This window comes from Lonchura striata, chromosome Z (genome assembly GCF_046129695.1).
Source record: "Lonchura striata isolate bLonStr1 chromosome Z, bLonStr1.mat, whole genome shotgun sequence".
In the NCBI taxonomy this organism is placed as follows: Eukaryota; Metazoa; Chordata; class Aves; order Passeriformes; family Estrildidae; genus Lonchura; species Lonchura striata.
This window is the reverse complement of record NC_134642.1, coordinates 80092040-80113519: the sequence shown is the minus strand read 5'-3', so window position 1 is coordinate 80113519 and position 21480 is coordinate 80092040. Positions and strand designations below refer to the sequence as shown.

The 21480-nt window shown below is 38.7% G+C and overlaps 1 protein-coding gene and 1 long non-coding RNA gene across 3 annotated transcripts; both read left to right on the top strand.

The window, feature by feature from the left end:
• Positions 1-1340: 1340 nt before the first annotated feature.
• LOC110467598 (neuronal regeneration-related protein) lies at positions 1341-20882 on the top strand. 2 transcript variants are annotated; one of them, XM_077790020.1, is made up of 5 exons: positions 1341-1426; positions 1531-1578; positions 3044-3106; positions 16233-16310; positions 19208-20882. In XM_077790020.1, exons 3-5 carry the CDS (start codon positions 3104-3106, stop codon positions 19328-19330), a joined length of 204 nt encoding a protein of 67 aa, XP_077646146.1. In that variant the 5' UTR covers positions 1341-1426; positions 1531-1578; positions 3044-3103; the 3' UTR covers positions 19331-20882. The 2 variants fall into 2 exon arrangements, with proteins under 2 accessions (XP_077646146.1, XP_077646145.1); XM_077790019.1 differs by lacking the exon at positions 1341-1426 and having other exon boundaries at positions 1433-1578.
• LOC116184621 (uncharacterized) lies at positions 3113-10040 on the top strand. The gene is made up of 2 exons (XR_004149377.2): positions 3113-3835; positions 7981-10040. It is a non-coding gene; the product is annotated as an uncharacterized LOC116184621 (long non-coding RNA).
• Positions 20883-21480: the final 598 nt, after the last annotated feature.

The window sequence follows — 21480 nt, the reverse complement described above, 5'->3', positions numbered from 1 at the left end:
CGGTGGCAGCCCCGGTGGCAGCCCCGGTGATAACCCCGGTGATAGCCCCGGTGGCAGCCCCGGTGGCAGCCCCGGTGGCAGCCCCGGTGATAGCCCCGGTGATAGCCCCGGTGGCAGCCCCGGTGGCAGCCCCGGTGATAACCCCGGTGATAGCCCCGGTGGCAGCCCCGGTGGCAGCCCCGGTGGCAGCCCCGGTGATAGCCCCGGTGATAGCCCCGGTGGCAGCCCCGGTGATAACCCCGGTGATAGCCCCGGTGGCAGCCCCGGTGGCAGCCCCGGTGGCAGCCCCGGTGATAACCCCGGTGATAGCCCCGGTGATAGCCCCGGTGATAGCCCCGGTGGCAGCCCCGGTGGCAGCCCCGGTGGCAGCCCCGCCGTCCCGTGCCCCCGCCCGCACCTGCGGACGCCACCCGCGCCGCCCGCGCCGCGGGGCCGCGCCGCCCGCCCGTGCCGCGGCGCTCCCCGGCCTCCCCGCCCACCGTCTTCTCCCCTCCCAGACAGGCACGGCCGAGGCAAAGCGGCGGGCGGGCGGCTGCCTCCGCCTCCCTCCCTTCTCCTCAGATGCCCTTTGCAGGGTTATTATTACAGTTCGTGGCTGCGCTCTGCCTTCCCCCCTCCGCGCCCGCCCCTCCGCGCTGCGCAGCGCGCTGGCCGCGCTCCCCGCCCGGGCTGGCCGCCGCCCAGCGGTGCGGGATCCCCGCGGCCCGGAGCCAGCGTGCCCCGCCGCCCGCACCATCGCCCCGCACCATCGCCCCGCTGCCCGCACCATCGCCCCGCACCATCGCCCCGCAGCACCGCCCCGCTGCCCGCACCATCGCCCCGCACCATCGCCCCGCACCATCGCCCCGCTGCCCGCACCATCGCCCCGCAGCACCGCCCCGCTGCCCGCACCATCGCCCCGCAGCACCGCCCCGCTGCCCGCACCATCGCCCCGCACCATCTCCCCGCACCATCTCCCCGCACCATCGCCCCGCACCATCGCCCCGCAGCACCGCCCCGCAGCACCGCCCCGCTGCCCGCAGCCGGCGCTGCCCCCGGGGCCCGGCCGGCGGGGCGGGCGCTGCCCTGGGGCTCCCAGGCAGCGGGGGGAACGCGGGGCTGCGGATTATTGCAGACTAAGCAGTCTGGCGCTGCAGCAGCGTGCGGGGGGAGGCGGGCGGGCAGGGGGAGTGTGTGTGTGTGCGTGTGCGTGTGTGTGCGCGTGTGTGTGTAAAGGGGGCATGGAGCTGGCAGCTGGCCAGCTACCATCAGAATTAGCTCATTGTTCAATATAACCAGCGCTGGCAAGCAAAACCCAGCCCGAGAGAGGGAACGGGCGGAGGGGAGGCGGGGGGGGGGGGGGCGGGGGTGAGAGAGAGACTTTCCCCCAGCCACCCCCACCCCTTTTTTTCTTTTTTTTTTTCTCCGAGGCTGCACTTTGGAAGAGGTGCAGTCATTCTTACCCACACCCCCTACCCTCTCTCCACTCCCCCAACTATAAATTCCCTTCTGTAGCATGCTGCCCTTTTGTAATCCACATTTGTGTTTCAGATCATGTAGAAAGGACAGAAAGTGAGCAGGGAGCGGGGGCTTTTGTCTGTAAGTATATGCAATTCCAATCCACAGAATTTTATTTTTTTTAGTTAATCCCCTTTCTCTCCCTCCCTCTCCCCCCTTTTCTGCTTTCTTCGCTCTGTGTTTCTCTGTTTCTTTTCATTTCTTTGTGATTTCTTTCTGTCCTTAGCCGGACTTTGCTGCAGCTTGGCTTTCCCCTCTCGGTGCACATTTCCAAACAGGCTTTTTTAAGGAAAACGAGAAAACGTGCAGTATATATGTCTAACTCTTTGTCTTTGTGCTTTAAGGCTGGATTTCTAGGCTGAGGATTTTTCTGTACGCATGCAAGGGGAGATGAAAAGTGATTTTCTAAAATATTTTCCTTTTTCTGGGTTTTTGAACCTAATGCACTTGGCTTTGTTAGCATGCGTGCAAGGCTCTAGGACAGGTTTATCATCTCCTTTCTTCTCCCTTGTAAAACGAATCTCCCTCTTCTCCGCCCTGACACTGGATTCCTCTCAGGCTGCTGGGGTTTATTTTTAGAAAGCAGTCATTCTTGCAACAGCCTTCTGCATTTTTGCATGTGCAGCAGTTAAATTTTGGGTGGTTCTTTTGAGAAGAAAATAACAAAAACAACAGAACAACAAAGCCAAAACAAACCATGTTTTGCTGAACATGTAGTGACATGCTACTTTTTTCAAACATTTCTGTTTATATTTATGGATATATGCATTTGCAGTTTTAAATCCTTTATGTGCGTGTGTATTTGTGTAAACATATGACTCATGCCTAATTATATTTCATACATACCTGCTATGGGTAAGAAATATGTAATCAATAGAAGAGAACTTTTAATTTTTGTTTCTATAAGAAAGCTGATAAAGGAGATATGCTACAAATTCAGCCCATTAAGAGCATGATAATTTAAGGTAAATGAGGTAGGACCTACTCTTCTTTTTTTTTTTTTTTCTCTCCCTGTTTAAAATAGGGGGTGTGTGTGGAATAGAGAGAGGGAGAGAACTGGAGGTTATGTAATGCAGTGCCATTTCCAAAAATACCTACTCTCTGGGCTGTTACATTGTGTTATACTGGTTCCTTGATTGCAAAAACCCACACTTAGTAGTATGCCTGGGAACAATGGACCACAAATTACAGTAAACATAGACTGACAGGTTTTTGTCCTCCTGACTGATTTCTACCTTTATTTAACCATTATGTGTGGGGCTCTTCAGAAATATACCTAGGGCTAAGAATAGCATGAGGTTCTGCAAATCCAGGTACCGGGGATTCCTTTGTCCTATATTTAAGCCTACAGACCACTGAAGTGCAGAGATACGTGATATATAAGCATATGTGTGGTTAGAATAATTTGCATGACTTTAATCTTAACCACTGAAGCTTATATTTGGTTCACACACTGTTAGACTGGCAAATAAATATAATTTAACTATTGTGACAGTTGGAATTACTTTTTTTTTTCCATTTTTAATTTTTTAAAAATTGTTTTCAGATTGTTCTCCTTGTGCTACTTGAGAGAAACTGCAATCCCAAGACTTAACAGAACCTAAAAATGGTAAGAATTAGTTGCTTTAGCAGAGTATCAATCATTTTTTGTGTCAATACAAACCTCATTTCCCTCTTCCCAATATTAATTTATAAATAGGACCTTTATATGACATAGTTTTTGAGGCTATGAGGACTTGCCATACAATAACTGATGTATTCTGAAAAGCTCCTTATGCTGGATCTTTTATTTTCTTGCATTTTTTGAATAAAAATCTGAAATCCGTCTCTGTGCAGTAAGGCTTATTTAATTGAAACAAGAAATATTTAAGTTATTGTGAAAAATACACATCATAACACATGTAGCAATACATGCAGACAAAACAATATCCAGTAAGGCCAACACTGACATCTTTCTCCCAAAAAGAAGAAATAGGTCATTGCACTTCGTAAGTGAAAAAGATTTAATGTCAGTCTGTCAGGGAAGTACATAAGGTGCAACCTAAATTTTCTTACTAGGTTAACCTCTGAAAACACTACCATTCTTTGTGACACAGATCTGTTCTAGAAAAAAATGTTTAGGCCTCAAACCTGACTGAACTTACAGGCACTTGTTTGGAATGTGTTTAATGAACAGCAACCTCTTTCCTTCAGTGCTAATTGTGTTTCTATTTTTATTTATTAAAGCCAATTTTTTTATATTCTGAGATACCACTACTGACAAACTCCTGATTTTAAGGATATGCATGTAAAAATGGTATTCTCTGAGAAGGACTGTCTCAGATTCAGGAGAACAAAGGTAACAGTATTTTTTTTTAGAAAACGTGCTCAAAGTAGACAGATTTTGTTCACACAGTTTTTAATTCTTAGCTGAAGATGCAGCTGTCTCAGAATCATATCTAAATACATGTACTGGAAAAAAATGTGGTATATTTTGGATGCTACAGGATAAAATCATTATCAAACCTCTGTTAATTAGTATTGAGCAATGCTTTAAGTATCATTGCATAGGGTGTACATTAGCACAGAATATTTTCCCCAGTGTGAGGTTCTGAGGGACATACTCTTATGAAGATTGGGCTAATTGCATTAATGTTATCCTTGTCTGGTTCTTTGGGGTTGTTTAGATACTGGGGAGGAGAGATGATCAAAGAATGATTAAAATAAGCAAATACGTAATGTACTCTGTTATAAAGGCTTTGTTTTTGTTTTTGGCTCCTTGTTTTATATCATTCCTATCTGCAAAAATAAACTTGCAAATTCTGGAGTTTTAGTCTATTCTGGAACCTACTTTCATCAAAGTGCTTTGCTCATCTGTGTATAAATGAATAGATGGGGGTGGGGAATTAAAAGGGAAATGATTCACTTAAACTGTGAATAGAAATCATGCTAAAATACATGTTGTTCACACAACTGTGGAATATTGGATAAGGCAACTGTTTTCCTACCAACACCAAGGTGACAATCAGCCCACATTTTAGATCTTATGCAGGCTGCTATGTGCAATATATGCCTATCTATGGAACAAAAGATTATTTTAAGTTTAGTTAGGCATAAAATAGCCACTAATTTCTACCAGCAGATGGTTCTATAAATCTAGCAAGGTTCCTGTAGTAGTCAATGAAATCAGTTTTATAAAGCCAGTCTCTGGGCCAGGACATAAAATACAACTTAAAGCTATCCAAACACAAAAAATAAAATGTTGTTGCCCACCTGTCTAGTCCCATTGTTTGCTTTGTAGTGTAACATAATTACAAACCTCGTTTAACTGTTTTTAAAAGTTCCCCTTCTTTTTCTATGATAAAAAATAAAATGTGCAATTAGGTTGCAAGGATGTTTAAGATGTGATACTTGGCAGAATCCCTTCTTCTACCACCAGCCTTTTTTCTCCCTTTTTCACTTCTGGTATTCTAACACTGAATGTAATTCTAAGTCAGACCAGTGACACACTTTCCTTGCAGTAGTGGACACACTTGTCTTTGGCATATTTCTTCTTGTATTAACTGCAAGTATCTCTCTAACCATTCTGATTTACAGAAAATACTCTTTGCATATCAACACTTTCTGCACACTGAGAAAATGCTTACTTTGTTTTAATATCACAGTATATGCAAAGGCTCTACCCTGCTCTCACTGGTCAGTTGAAATTTAGCTATTGTGTTTCAGTAGACTGAGATGAAGTTAAAAAATAGGGGGAAATGTACTTCTTATTCCTTTGCCAGTCTGAAATTTCATTAATTATTTAGCTAAGCTTACAGTAAAATCTGAAATTACTAAAATAAACTTGTTCAGTGAGAACAAATGAGTTCTTGGTTTAACTTCACTGTCTCACCCTCTTAGTTTCTTAATTTTCTTTTCTCATAAAACGTTTCTTAAAATTTTTGAACAGTAAAAGCAAGTTATTTAACACATTAATTTTCAATGCTTCTTCTCCTTTTCCTGGACTTGGAATTAGAATTACCTGATTAATTAATCAGTCTTTCTTCCACCTGTTTAATAATAATATCCTCAATTTTAAATGCAACAGAAAAGCAGAGTGCACTATTATTCTTATAATTTTGACTCATGGATATTTTAAGCCATTTTACACAAAAACATTTGCCATTTGAAGGTCTGTCCTTACTTCTGCATAATGCGTTTCCTTTAAGTGTCTGTCTGAAGATGGAAACAGCCTTTTATATTTATGTGCAATGTATAAAATGCTGAGGTGACTTAAGTGGTCTTTATTTTGAAATTCTAGAACTTCTATATACTACCTTCATGGCAAGTGCTGAGTGTTATGAAATGTAAACTAAAATTTTACTTAATATTAACTAAAATTTTAGCTAACAAGGGGGGAAAAAATGTTCTAACTAAAAAAGAATTTTAAAAAAGGAGTGTGTTTTAAAGTTTTTTCCTGCCCCTTCCAATCATTGAAAGGGATCCAATCATTGAAATGAAGGAGCATGCTGAAAAATTGGGAGTTAGAAAGTCTTAATTCCAGTTTACTGTGATCTCAAAGAAGTCTCTTACCAAAATCAGGAAAGGGTTGGGTTTTGTGTAGTTTGTTTTTTTTTTTGTCATGGTAAATATTAGTTTTTAAATAAAGAAATCAGATCATCATTTTAGACAGTTAGAGAAGTGATCTGTTTATTTGCTTTCAAAACACTCAGGTGTGTCCTTTTCTCCTTGTGTATTTTAAGTTAAGTTCTGGGAGCTCACAGTGATGGTGCTTAAAGAATTTAAAGTAAAAATGCTAATAAATGTGTATATCAGTAAACAGATCCTTAAAAATTTAATTTTGACTTTTCTGAAAGTAAATGGAAGATAATGTAGAGCAAATGATTAATTTTCTCCTGACTTACCACAAGGAGATGGCTTTCTTGTCAGCCTTTCTTATTGGTGTGGAGTCTCTGGGCTGGCTGTTGTACAGGGTAGCTGTGTCATCGCAGAGCAAAAAGGCTCTGGAAGTAGGTCATTTGGGCTGAATGCTTCCTGTCCTGCATCCCTGCCTGAACTGCATCACTTCTGGGGTTATCCTGTCATATTTTGTCATTTACAGTCCTTCTATTTTATAGTCTTACTTGGAGGAAAAGAGAAATAGGGGATGATGACCTTTAGGGGTGAGAGCAGTTGGGAGAGAAGCCCTTCTTTTTTAAGTCAGACGGAAAGAAAAGACAGCCTGCATTTTGTTGAGGAGAAAAAAGAATCACCATTCTATTTAGTTTTTTGTTTGCATGGGGTTTTTTTTCTTCTAGTTTGTAGAGGAATTTATAATATTTATTTGCTTTAGGTGAAGATATTTATGAAGAAAATTTTGTGTTTAAACTTTCATCCCAGTTTATCCTTTACTAACCTTTTTCCAGGGAGTTACATGCAGGTGTCTTTACACGTTCTGTAATTTTCTGTGCCCCTGGGCTAGAACAGCTTTTCATAATTTTAGGATTATTTGTGGAGAATGGAGTCTAGAATTGGTCTGGCAGAGGCACACATTATTTAGAATATTTTATATGCTTTCAGGGAAAACAAAACAAAACAAAACCAAACCAAAAACAAACCCCCAAAAAACAAGGTAATGAAATGAGACATTTTGTCCAGCCTATTACTAGATGCACACTGGACAAAAGCAGCTCTTGGTCTGGCATGTAAAAACTCAAACCTGGTTGATTATTACCAAGCCTGGTACTTGAACTGGAATTGGAGTCTCCTTTATGGTAAGTCCACACAGAACCTGCAGGACTGTCAGATTTGGTCAAGAAAAGTAATTGTGTGGGATGATAGCTAAATAGTTTTGGCCATCTGAACCTGTATACTGTGCTTTTTTATTATGCTTATGTAATGTGCATGTTATACATTGAGTGTAATTTGCACTGTGCTACTTGGTTGCTGAAACTCAGGAAGAATTAACGCTTTTCCAACTTACAAAGTTTATAAGCAGAAATACAAACTAGTTTTTGCAATACTTCTGTCAAGCCACCTGTTCAGTGGAGCAGAAAACAAACCTTTACTTGATTATAGGTAGAAAAGCAGAATTTTAAAATTAAGTAATTTTTGCCCAAATCTATAGATTCTGTGGATATTTTAGTGGCAGAGCTCATATGCACATGAAAAGACAAAAGTTTTTAATATACTTGTTTCTACTTAGTCATAAACATATTCTGGGTGCTAAAATTTTGCTACTCTGTCCCAGCATACTCTATGTGAATCGAGGTGTGTTGACACATGGAATGTGAGGTTTATGTAATACTAAGTCCAGGAAAAATCTTTACTAATTTTTTTCTCAGAGGCTGAAATTTTGGAAAATCAGAAATAAGAATACACATCTAGTAATGCTACAGCTATAACATAGGGGTTTTTTTAAGGCTTGGGGTCTAATGCCATCACTAACAATATTTTTTTATTTTTTTTCTGACTTTGCTATACTGCTGCTTCATAACTGATTTCTGATCACTGTATATGCTGAAGAGATGGGGAAAGGAGGACACTTAATAGTTCTAGAACAACTTTATAAACAGAATTCAACTGGCATCATTGACTGGACAGGATATTTTAATAAAAATAGTTTTATCGGTCTGTATTTTGGTTTTATTTCAAATATTTATTCACCTCATCTAACCATATTAATTGAGAGCATAATCTTCAAAGGTGCAAAAAATATTCTTTCCAAATGCTTAATGTAGATTTATAGTCTGAATCACTGTTTGAGTGTTACATGCAATTCTATTTGGACTTCTGGTCTGGCAAATTCACAATAGCAATACTGAATGAATCCTTGTGTACATGTTGCTGGGAGGATTCCTGATGTTTTCTTCTGTAAACACTGTATTAAAATAAACAAACAAACAAGTAAAAACAACCCACCCACAGAATAAATAGGATTTTCTCATCCTGCAGAAAGAAGTGTCTCTGGAAGAATTTCGTAAACGCAAAATTAACCTGTTTATCTCTACCAGCTTGGCATACTTAGGTGGAAGCAAGTTAAAAAAAGTTCTAAGAAATTTGTATGTCCTCGCTGGAGGTGGTAAAAACTTGCCTTTAATACACACATTATCAGAAAGAACTCCTGGCCTCCTCCAGCACTGACGTTTAGAAGGCACACATTGACACCTCAGAGCTACCTTAGAAAGGTCAAGTTAGAGAGGAAAAATCTTCTTATTTGCTTTAAAATGACTGCATATCTGTGACAAATCTCCATCACAAAAGAGTATGAGTTTACACAGCTCCTTAGATGAGTCCCAGAACCCAGAGATATTTTATTACTTTTAGCCCCCAGAACATCATGATGTATTTTGTGCTTTTGTGTCTGGAGTAGCACTTAGCTGCATTTACTATCTGCCTAGTAGAGGCTGGTAATAGGGAGGCTTCAGGTGAATGTACCACAGTGCTTTCAAGCACTTGTTAACAATCAGCTGCCCTCATTACATCTCTTTTATTGAGGTAAGTAAGGAATGGCTCTACAAGGTGGTCCTCTCCCATTTCCAAGAGTATGGCTGGGGCTTTTTAATACTTGCCTACAAAATGCTGCTTGGGGAAGGGCTGGCACCTTCTGAGGGGAAAGAAGGGCTCTGCATTTGGGGAACAGCATCCCTGGCTGGATTTCTGCTCATCCTTTTGGTATGTGGGAGAAAAACCCTTGTAGTCCAAAGCAGTCTCTTGAGCCTTCTCTAAGTTACAGCATTGAGGCCATTATTTAGAATAGGAAATTTTAAGACATAAACACTTATTTTGGGAGACTGTTGTATACGTTCTGTGTACCCCAAGAGTGGAGGGCCAGGTCTGAGGGTGCACACAGGAAAAGTGTTATTCCGGTCTACCTCTGTTCCTATTCTTAACAATTCACTACTGGCCACTGTTCTTGCTGGATTTTCCATTAAGATCAAAACTCAATAAAATGAGGACACTGGACTAAATAGACATTTTGGTCACCCTCTGACAATGCTCCTTTTCTTCCTCCTCTGTAGCTCAAATATTTTGTCCATGCTATGTATGAAACTACTGAAAAACTACCATGCATCCTTTGCATATTTTCAGAATTTTTGTTGCCAATTTTTGTTGTGTATCCACCTGAGTTTATAACAAGAGAATTGCTTATGCACCTTGTACAGCAGTTACCATTAGGTGTAGGTGCAAATACTAATTAAGCTTTACCTTATTGTACTTGAAGAGCAAATTATAAACTCCTATATAATTAACTGAGAACTAGAGTATTAATTCAATTCTCAGCCTTGTTGTTGCTGTTTTTCTTCTGTGTGTTGCATGCTAAGTAAAATAAAACAAAAAATACTGTGGTACAGAGGCAAACAAAATAAATATGTGGGGTTGTACTGTGTTCTGAGTTAGGTTTTCTGGATGGTTGATTTGCTTATTTTGATTTCTAGGATGTTTTGCAATTTTGGAGAGCATAGACAGAAATTTACTGGAGGAGCAAAGTCATTCACAGCCATTTTATTGCTTGATGTAACTTTCCTCATAATGTACACTTGATTTTTATTTTCTCTGAAATAAATGTACTCTTTCTCTTTCAAGGAGTGCAATACTCTGGTAATAGTTTACTCTTAGTAAAATTCATTAATTCAGTAATAAATTGGAGGACCGCTTATGACCGTGTTCACAATGTACTGCTTAGGTTTTTTCTCTTAGTCTTTGTATGCATGGTAAATATTAACAATATTTTGCAATAATTTTTGTGTATTAATGAAGTAAAAAAGCAGTAGAATACTTGTAGCACACAAGTGGGATTGATCCTAAATGCTGCAGAAAAGTGAAAATTGGCCTCTCTTCCTAAAGATTGCATCACATTCTGTTGGTGTGGAGTGGATTCCTCCCCAGGAAAAGTTAGGAAGTGTTTTCTAGAACTAAGCTCATTCAATCACATATGTTAGAATACAGCTGAAGTTTCTGTAGAGGGGTTCTTACTGGATAAAGAATTGGACAGAAGTCTTATTTGTAAATACACATATAAATCATGCAACCTGTATATGGATGAGAACAGGAATGAGTCCCTTGAAGAAGCTGATACAGATAAGCCAGGGTAGGAGACTGCATAGGAGCAGATGCTTCAGTGTAACCTCAAGAATAGATGCTTTTAAGAACAACAAAGGAAACAACAGATGATGTGTTTATAGGAGAAGCTTTTCAAGGTCACTTACTTATGCTGTATAGGGAAGGAGCAAATGACATCCTATTCTGTGAAATTGACAGAAATTGCAGAAGAGATGCAAAAGGACTGCTAAAATCCCCAAATACCTGATAAATAAACTTTGTAATTCATTTGCAGTGTGGAGAGGAAGATGCAAGGAAAAGCATACTTGTCTCATTTAGGCCTTTTCATCTCTATGTGGTTGTGAGTTTGAGTCATCAGATGAGGAGGAATAAAAAGTAGCAGTAATATCTTCCCCATGAAAAGGCAAAGACATCAAAAGATGCTGATGCAGAGAAGTCAAAGGCAAATTCAGGTGTACAGCTGTCTTGCCATGTTCTGCTGATATGCTGCCAAGTATTAATTATCATTGCAATGGCAGATAAAGTCTCACAAAGGTGTGCCACTTGGAGCAATCCCAGATGCAGAATCATGATGCAACTCTTCATCCATTCTCTCAAACCATTTATCTAACCTTTACTTTGTGGGACTAACCAAGTGAAAGAAATGTAAATTATTGGTTTTCCCCACTGTTTTTTAGATGTTCATGGCACTGATGTGAAAACCAGGGATGACAAAAAAAATCTGCTGCCCTGACAGGATACTGAAATCATGAAGTCAAGTTGTTTGGGATGACTGTCACTGCACCTCAAGTAGAGGCTCGGACTCGTGATGCAGAGACACTCAAAAATGCAAACAATTTCACAAAATTGTTAAGCCTCACATCTGCTAAATCACATATTCACAGCATTTTTTAATTATTAAGCGAAGGTGATGAAGTTGCACTTTAACTTGGTCAAGTTTGGTTTCTGCTGTTTCCATAGGGATATCTTCCTCAGTAAGCCTGTTCCAGAGTTAGGCTATCACAACAGCAGCCTCCTGTTTCATCATGAGTACAACTTCTTAACTATAACAAAGGCTCCTCAAAACTTCAAGGACTCACTGAAATAAGGAGTAATGATGAGTACTCTTGATGTAGCTTTGTCCCTCTCCAGAAGATCTGGAAAACAAAAGCTGTGACTGATAGAATACTTCTGTCCAACTAAAACCTTAAAAAGCAGCATCTGTTCAGCTCACAGTTGTTGTATGTATTAAATCTTGTGTGCTAGGTTAGAAACACAGTGGATATTTGTATTTTGCACTTTCATAAATTTCCCCTCACAGTTTCAAAAATAAATTACTGAGGATGGGAGCATTAGTTTAGCCCTTGCACTGAAGCAAAGGCTTTGATCCTTGCACAAGCTTTCCCTCCAGTTTGGTTTAAAAAGAATTAGTGAGGTTTTCATTCACAAAATTATTTATTTAGTGTTAAAGCAGTGGCACAGTAAAATTGTTTATGCATTTGGATTGTGATTGTAGGATGTTGGTTAGAAAGAAGCTGTTTTACTGCAGTGGGAGGCATTTGGGGGAATTGAGAAGTACATGGTAGGATGTGCTGTGAAATGTACATCTACAGCTCAAACTAGCTGGCAACTAAGAAATTTTAAAGAAGTGTAGGTACAGAAGTGAGAAGCAGTGTTCCTTTTTGGCTATACAGCCCACTCTTGGGAGTAGGGTGGCCTCTCTCCCTTTCTCTGTTCTTGATTAGGCACTCAGTCCTCACAGCTGCACAATGTCATTTTAGTGCTGCAGAGAGAACAAGAATACCTCTTTCTTTCCTTCTTTTCCCCACACACCTCTTATCATTCTACTCCCATGTTCCTTAGCATGTGGCCATCTGTGTCTGTTATTACATTGCTAATCCATATAGTAAATCTTTTCCTTACAATTTTTTTTTCCTTCTCTAGGTAGGTTACTGCAGAATTACTGGACATGGTCACTTTTTATTTGGAATTAGGATCTACAGTACTTGTCATAATTTCCTTTTTGTTTTCATTCCTCCTGCCTCAAAATTGGTTTATAAGAAAAAGAAGTTATCTGAAGGTGGTTGCTGATTTCCCCAGAGCAATTGCACTTCAATAAACTTTTAGTTAAGAAATCAAGAGTGCAGTTGAATGCCACTCTACATCCTGAATAAGACTTGATTACAAGAATTCAGTTGTGGTTCACATGGAAAAAAAAAAAGGGAAAAAATAGAAAAAATAATTGCAAGGGTATTCTCAATTGTTTCTTAATGATAAAAACCTTGGGAATGCTTAACAGGAATATGCTCATTTTGGTAAGTTTAGCATGCCATAAATCTGTTTTTTTTTTTTTTTTTTTTTTGCCTCTTGATGGATTTATGTGAATGTCTGAGAGATGCTCTTAGTGAATTGGAATGAAGAGTGGGCACCAAATGAAATTTAGCATGTTGATGTGACTAATAGAGTATATTAAGTTCAGCTCTGTTAAAATTATTTTGTGTACCTGTTTTAAGGCTGGGCAAAGATTGTGCTCCCCTACTACTGTTCTTTGAAAAAGCATGTTTTAAATGAAAAAATCCCCAGAAATTAGAATTTTGAAATGTCAGTAAAACAGAGCTAGAGCAAAAGAGTTTCTCAAACTGTTGGCCAAAGGAGTAAAGTAGACTCTACTGGTTTTTAATCCTCCTGGTTTGAAAGAAACCCAAGCTGAAACAACCCAAAAAATTACCAGTAGTTCTGGAATCTGAGAGATCTGGTGAGCAGACTATGCATTTATTTGCCTCCACTTTTGCTCTTCTTTAACATTAAATGGCATTATTTGTATCTTTTCAGGAGACTGGAGGCTACATAATGGAAAGCATACTCATAGAGATCCCATAATTCCCAGTTTTGAAGTTGACCTCAATGTTTAAGGCAGAATTGCATGTTGTTGCATAGCAGTGTCTCAGGTAGCTCTTTTCACATCTGATGGTTCATGTATGAAGCTTCCTGGCTTAACTGTCTAGCTAATGATGATCCAGCAGTGAGGCTATCAATGTGAGTCAGCATTATGCAGACTTACAGAAACTGTACTTTTCAATCCACCCTAAAGCTCAGTAATTCCATTCTGAATCCTGATAACTTTGGTTATTTAAACCAAGCCTGCACTTGCATAAAACAGTCACACAGGAAGTACCAAGAAATGAAAATTATGTGTGTATCAATGGAAGCATTTATTTAGAAGTATTTGCTTCATGCTAACAGCTGGAATGTTGTAACCTTTACATCCTAGTCTGTAATGAAGCATTGCTTTCCTCTCTTATAGCTCATTTTGCATTTCTATCAGTACTTTTGAGCTGCTATAACTGAAATAATGTTATATGTGTTTTTCTAATACCCTAGTTATCAGTATATTTGAACTTCTAAGTAGCTTCTGCATTTATAAAGCACAGCAAGATTCATGGTTTGTGTTATATCCTTTTTTTTTTACCTCCTTCTGATGAATTACAATAAATCTAAAGTGGACTTCTCTACACCAGCATCTTTTTTTTCCATTCAAGAATCTTTTTCCACTTGGCCAGATTCCAAGCTATGATTCTCCAGCCTTTCAGCATTGCTCCCAAGGCATATACCTAAAGTCCCTTGTCCATTCAGGACTCTGGTACAGTCATAGCAGAACAGTCACTTCATTAGGTCATCAAACAGGTCCAGGTGATTATTATCTACCAATATGGGCCACAGTATTTATTTTTGAAGAAGAAAAAAGGATATTAATGATTTTTTATTTTTTAACAGAGAATTACTGTGAAAGATAGTTTGGGAATTATGTGGGGTATTTTGCAGATGGTGGTAGGTTTTGGGGTTTGTTTTTTTTTAACCCTGGAGCATAGCTGTGCGCTCATCTTACACTTTACATCTTTTCCCTCCTGCCTCTTTCCCAAAATCCACCCACAAACTGCAATTCCTTCAAGTTTTTATGTATTTAATTTGAGGATTCCTTTATTTTTCATCTAGCTTCAGGTGCTTATTTTATTCCTATTAGGTTATTAATAGGGATAACATGGCCTATAATCTAACCTAAATACATCTCAGACTCCGTGGAAAATGCAGAAGTTTGTATTCATGATAATGACTAATTCTCTACTCTGATGCTTATGTGATCCTCCCATATACACTTTGTATACTTTGCTGATCTGAACAGCATGTCCTGTGGTAGAGCTGAGCTCCTACTATTTCCCACCATGAGTTTTCACACAGAAAATGTGACTGCACAATAAAATGAAGACATAGTTGCAAAATGAATAACAAGTGATTATAAATAGCAACAGAAAAAAATCCCAGAGGTTATTTGGTATCTTTCATTCAAGTGTTCAAATATTCAGAGTGAGCATTAACTGAATTCACAGAATGCCCTATTGGTTATTTTATTTCAAGCACACCCAGAGAGCTGAACTGGCTTGTAGGAGACCTCAGATATGAAAAACAATCTTTGCTTTAATCCATAGAAACTACTGTTTGTACTGCAGAAAAGCATGGGAGAATGTACAAAGCAGGCACTGCCTTAAGCTCTGTGTTGTAAATGTCTCTCCTCTGTGTCTTTCTCCTCTGCATTATAGAAGAGTTCAGTATTTTCTTTTGAGAGGAGGATTTAAATACTCTTCCAATAGTTTCTCCAGGATAGAACTAGTCCAGTTGTGACAGCTAATAGTCAACACACACCTCCCCAGAAATGAAAACTCTTCTTATGTTTCAATATATGCACAGGAGCAAGAGAGTGAGTAAAACTGGCCCAGTTACTTAACTGACTACAAAAGTTTTGATTTCCAAAGTGCCTCAAAACACTGACAGTTTGACACCCCGGCATCATGCAGAAAGAGTTCAATTCACAAAACACAAAGAGCCCAGGGGAAAGACCCATCAAGAATATAAATTTAATAATTTTAGCATTGCACATAACTTGTACCTGACCACTTCAGTGTTTCTGAGACTGAGATGGGGAGATATTCTGATCTTCATCTTGAAGCTGAGGGGCATTATCTTGGTATTTATTCACTTTAACCTCTACTGTAGCCAGTGCCCAGCTTTGGATCTTACCCATTTTACATGGAAATATTTTCCTGTGGACGTCATAGAACAACACCTTAACTGTTAAATCCTGCTGCCAGCTATTTTACTGTATGTGTTTATTAATGTGTTTGAATTTCTTTAGTGTGGAAAATACAGGTAGCTATCATGGAATTATAATTGTTTCAATGATCTTACAAAGTTATACATTCTATTTCACCAGTCTTTGTGAAAGGATATCAAAGGTGTGGTGCTCTTGTCACCTACAGTCATCAGCAAAGATAATGAACTTCATTAAGCAGCCCTTTTCCAGTGACCTCTGGCAGAAGTGAATGGACAGATTTTCGCACAATATCCTCAGCAAGTTCATTAGTACAGACATCCTCTATAGGGAATTTATTAGACATAGTAAAAAAAGATACATATTATACTCTTAATATATGTATATATTTTTTAAGCACCCGTTGAACGCAGATAAACATAAAACAATGTAGTTGGAATGCTCTAGGGACAGATGTTGTCATGGGTACAAAATATATGTACCCATTAAAAACATTAAACATTAAGCAGTCTGGGCCAAGCTCTACTGACATTAGACTTGTTTGAGTGATGTGGTCTGTCACATGAACACCGCTGGATTTAGTGAATCTCTCTTTGCTAATAAGATCTTGTATATATTTATGTCACTGCAGGTTTATCAGCCAGGTTCAATGATTTGGATAAGCCAGAAGATCTTTCCAACCAGCCGTGGGGATGGGGGATTTCCAAAGGTAAAGTTATTTATGTGATTTCTTTCATACTATAGTTTGCTAAGATGAAAGATTTTGGGAAAAAAAAATTTAAAATTGAAAACTCAATGGATTTTATTTTACAACCACTTCAAGAAAGTAGCCAGCTCTCCTGATTTCATCACGAGTCTCATGTTGCTCTGTTTTTCTTAAAGCCTTGGCTCCTTGCACCGTGCAGTTAACTGAAGAGCTCAGTTTTCATTTTATAATTATGTTTTTAGCCTTCAGGCTTGCAGAAAACATGGACTCTTGCTGGCTGCACACCAGAAGGAAAACATACTAATTTTCAAAGGCTCATATTTCTTAAGCTTGTCCCTCAATTTTACAAGCTTGACATCTAAGTTTTGCAGGCTTAATTTTGGCAATGCTTTCCTAGCAATGCAGATGAAAAAGTCCATGATAATGCAGGAGGAGGAGCTGGGTGGTATTGCTTATCTTTTATTAAGTATCTTGCTTGTGGGTTACCTGGCTTGAGTGACAAGCATACAAAGCATGGCACTTTTCATGTGAGTTTGACAAGAAGTACCACATACAAAGGCAGAAGATGTGGCTCACCAGTCTTAATAAGATTTTATTCTATTACCATTACTGGTTTAAAAATGTGAAATTTCAGTAGTGAAAGATAACAGATCACTCGGAACCACAGGATGTACATGTTTTATTTTCATATTCCCCTTCAATTACTTGCTCAAGCAGGTAAGTAAAGAAGAGAACACATGGAAAATTGCTTTGATTAATTTTCAGTTTCAGGTGTTTTTGTTTTTTTTTCTTAAAGTTTCAGTTTTTTTCCTCTACAATGGAACTTCTAAAGTTTATAGATGGAGTATCTGCAGCCTCATGTGCCAGCCTGCCAGTTTTTAAACTAGCATATATGGCAGCACTTTGATTCTTAGCATTCACAGTATTCCAAAAGTTCAGCTGAGAAGGCTGGTAGCAGTGCCAGAGCATGATTAATGTGCTCTGTAGGGTCATACTTACACCAAATGAATTTGCTAATTTTATGAATCAGCTATGTGTTAACTAGATGATTTTTATTCAAAATGTTAAGTTAGAAGTTTTCAGTAAGTTGCCATTCATCACTAAACAAAGTTTCTCCCAAAGCACAGAAATGAAGTTGTGCACTATGTGCAGCATAGCAACAATGCTACCTTATATTGGATTTAGGAATAGCTGTGGGTTTATGCTGTACATAGCTTAAAAGAAAAGTTTCTCAGAAGGAATAACAGTTTCTCAACTAGCCAAAATATATTATAAATATTTTTTCCCTTTAAAGTTACTGGATTCTTACTTTTAAAATACAAATTTTTTTCCTAACCTTTATGTAATTCTTCAGAAGATATTTGGCATGTGCTGGTACAAAAACCAGTTTTTAGAACTAGCTCCAAATTTTATTTCACAATTGACATTCAGAAGCAACTTCAATACTAATTTCACATAGTCTAGCTTCCAGTAGAGAATCATCTTTACCAGAAGCTCTACATATTTGGAAATTTTTTCATTTGTACAATAAAATTAATTGGGATAAATTGGTGAAAAAAACGGCAGAAAGTTTTCAGTCCTCCAGATGAGCACTTTTATCTACTCAATGCTAAACAGCTTGAACTTCTGAAAGAATAAAGTAAAAAACATGGATTTTTAAAAACTATTATTTGGGATAACAGTGTTGGGTTTTTTTTTTTTAATTTTTTTTTAATTTATTTTATTTTCATGTAACCAGCAAATAGAAAAGGCTTCAGTTTATTTCCAGACCTAGAAGGGTCACATGGGACTTTATATCTCATGATTGTATGGCAGGATTTCAGGACTGAGATTGTTTTCACAGCTGAAAAGGAACTGCCCGACACAATGCTTTTGGAAATCTGCCCAGACCTTTGGTCTGTGTGGTGTGCCTGTTTGCATGTGTAAGTTTCTAGTTTTCCCTTTGTATCCTCTAATGATGCACAAGTAGCAAATATAGTAAAACAAAAATAAGTAAAAATATTATCATGAGGATGGAATTTTCTAGAGTACTGTGAGGAAACAGTTCCATTGGGAAACTACCATGTGTTTTAATTCCTAATTCAGAAATTCACAACCCTCACATCAGAAAAAAAATGAACTTGGAGAAGATAACTTTAATTTCTTAAACAAAAAGAGGTATTGAGCTTATGTGACAAACTCATTCTAAACAATATGAGCAATAAAACACCTTTACAATTGTTAACCACTTAAACATAAAACCCACAGATTTTCTTTTTCCTTAGTTTAAGATATATTACTAGCTAAACAAATCATAGGGATCTCATAGTGACATATCATCAGCAAAGTACTTTAGGCAGGTTCTTAGCCTTTAGGCTTCATTATGAGTCTTAAAATAAAACATTTATTTAAATGCTGTTTAAAAACTTTGCTGAATAGACACAATTAAAATGTATGGTTAATGGCAGCTGGATCATATGGCACACCACTTACCTACCTACTCAGAACAAGAAAACATTGCAGTGTTTTTAGTGTGCTCTTTTTGATGAGTGAATATAGAGAAGTGACTTACTAGTATGTGTTGTTTGATTAACTAGTAAGCTTTTTAAAAAATGAGAAGTCTAACCTGGAAAAAGTTATTGTAGCATTAAGATGATCTTTCATAAATAAGATGCACTTTTATGTTGGATATTTTGCATTTTTTGCTGCTAGGACAGATTTGTTCATGCCCCATGTGAAATGTTTTTCTCAGATGCTGCAAGAACTTCCTGGTTTTCAAACAACCCTTTGTTCTCGGTGGCATCATGTGCTTCAGTCATGGTAGATGAGCTAAAGCTAGGGAACTATGGAAACTTTAGGATGAAAGAAGGGAGCATCCCACCAAACAAAGCACAGCTAATACCAGTTTTTCCTCTCCACAGGGAAATCTCCCCGTCTCGAAGGAAGTGAATCGCAAGAAAAGTGAGGCAGAGGGGGCGTGCCTGGCTCCAACAAGCGGCTATGGACAACATTTCAGCAAAATCAATTACCTCTACTCTTTTTAAACATAATTTCTCCATTCGTATTACATATGATGTATGGGTTTGATGAGGTCATGGTGTCATATATTGGAAATTGTTTCTGTGTAAATCATCAAATGTAAGAAGAAACTATGGGACTCTGAGCCTTGCTTTAGAGAATAACAGTGGACAAACGTGTACCATAAAAACTAGTTTTTGACATTCTAACTCAAGCGAAAGCTCTCAGAATTTCACACTGTGAATCCATGTTTACAAACATTACAGGTGGGCCCTCAGGCCTGGTTCTACCACAGCAATGTCTTTCACTACTCAAACTCCACAGCTCACACACAACCGGTAAACCACTCTCTCCATTTCCACCAACCCAAACTGCTTCTTGCAGAGGCTGAGAGTCCCCCTTTTTTTTTCATTTAGATGTAACAAGCCTAGTAGTTTATTTTCATCGATTGTCTGTATATCTCTATATTTTATCCATGTACTCTTTTGATGTATAGAAGTAGTATGAAACTCATGGTTTCCTTGTGGTAAGTGATCGTGATGCTGCCACGGGATTTGAGACACTGATGAATGGTGCTATTTTGGACTTTAAATATGCTCCTTGGCAAGGTAGCTCTGATGGAGTTATTTTTTATTTCCATGTTCTGAGAGGGTGTTGGTACTTTGTTTTTCTGAATGTTGTTCTTTAGATTGGACTGACTTGTTTACTTGTGTCTTCAGTGTGGCTTTCTTATTCAGTGCTGTAGGTGAGTAACTACTTATAGTGTACAAGTGAGGAACTGATTCCCTATCAGTGTCCACTCACAAACATGCAGTTATAGTGGGAGCAATCACAAAACTGTAATTTTCGTAAAATCTCCTTTCTGACTCCTATCCACCTTATGGAGAAAGATGAGCAATAATTTTCCACCAACTTCTCAAAATCTCTTGATTTTTGTCTTTTTTTCTTACAAGCCTTTTTTAAAGAAGGGACAAGTTTTAATGTCTTCTTCAAATCCATAAACTAGGGGATATAGTAAGAAAAATACAGCAAATTTCTGGGAAGAGAAGTCCTAAAGGGGAAAAAGTACATTTCCACAGTACTGTCAACATGTGGAATTTACATTTTTGTTCTTGCTCCCAAACTACTATAAATACAAAATAACACAAACCACAAAACTAAGCAGTATCATCTACTCATGGAGTGTTGTTGTGTTAGACACAGTCTGAAAGCCCACCTTAATTTTTTATATAATTCTGTCTTTTAGCTATTCCTTTTACAGGGCAGGCCTTGTTCTGAACTGTCTTAGCTTCTGACTGTTAAATACCAATGCATGCACTGCACTTCTAGATTTCTTTCCTTTCCATACCTTCTGTATCCCTTTCCTGGTACACTTTAATTTCCAATAGAATAGATATGTCTGCTGTGCTGTATATAGAGCAAGAAGTAATATTCAGCAGTTGTGGCATTTATGTATAGTTGCAGTTGTGTACTGCTGAAAATGCAAGCTTTTGTAACAATGTGATCTTTAATAATGCAAGTACCCAATGTATTTTAGCTACTTTAGTAGGATTTGTTCAATAAATATGCAAGCTCTAAGGGTAGCTGTGATGTGTCTCTTTCCTTATTACAACAAGGGCAGGGTTCCCGTTACTGATTGTTTTCACCCCTTCTTTTCCTAAATCCTGAGGTTTGTTTCAGGAATATCTGGTGAAGTAAAAGGTTATTCCTTTTTCTGCTTGCTAAACAATAGCTATCAAGATAACTTAAATGCCAGACCTGGATCTGGGAAATGACAGCATGCTGGACAATGGCAGTCACATACTTGACTTCCAACACTGCTGAGTGGCTGGGTCAGATGTGACACTCAATGCCATTTTAGTAACCCCAGGAGGACGCTCTGGGGCTGTGCATGGCAAATACAATATGTTTTATTTTCTACCTCTGGTAAACTGAATTAAAAGGTAATTTCACTTGTGTGGTAATATGGTGTAAAACAGTGTTGACACAGTCCTCTCTTAAACACACTTCTATTGGTGGAAAAGTAACACACACATTTTAGAGCATGTATTGGTTTCATAATTGTATAGATATGGTAGAGACAAAGATTATTTAATATATGTTGTGATTAATAGAAACTTCCAGAAAAAGCAAAGATGGCATACACTCCTTCTGCACCTGCAATAGTGGCTGTGGC

What these genes read in the sequence shown, in the direction of transcription:
- LOC110467598 (XM_077790020.1), top strand. An exon ending in GGGATGGGGGATTTCCAAAG is followed by an intron (nt 16,311 to 19,207) that starts GTAAAGTTATTT and finishes TCCTCTCCACAG; the next exon opens with GGAAATCTCCCCGTCTCGAA.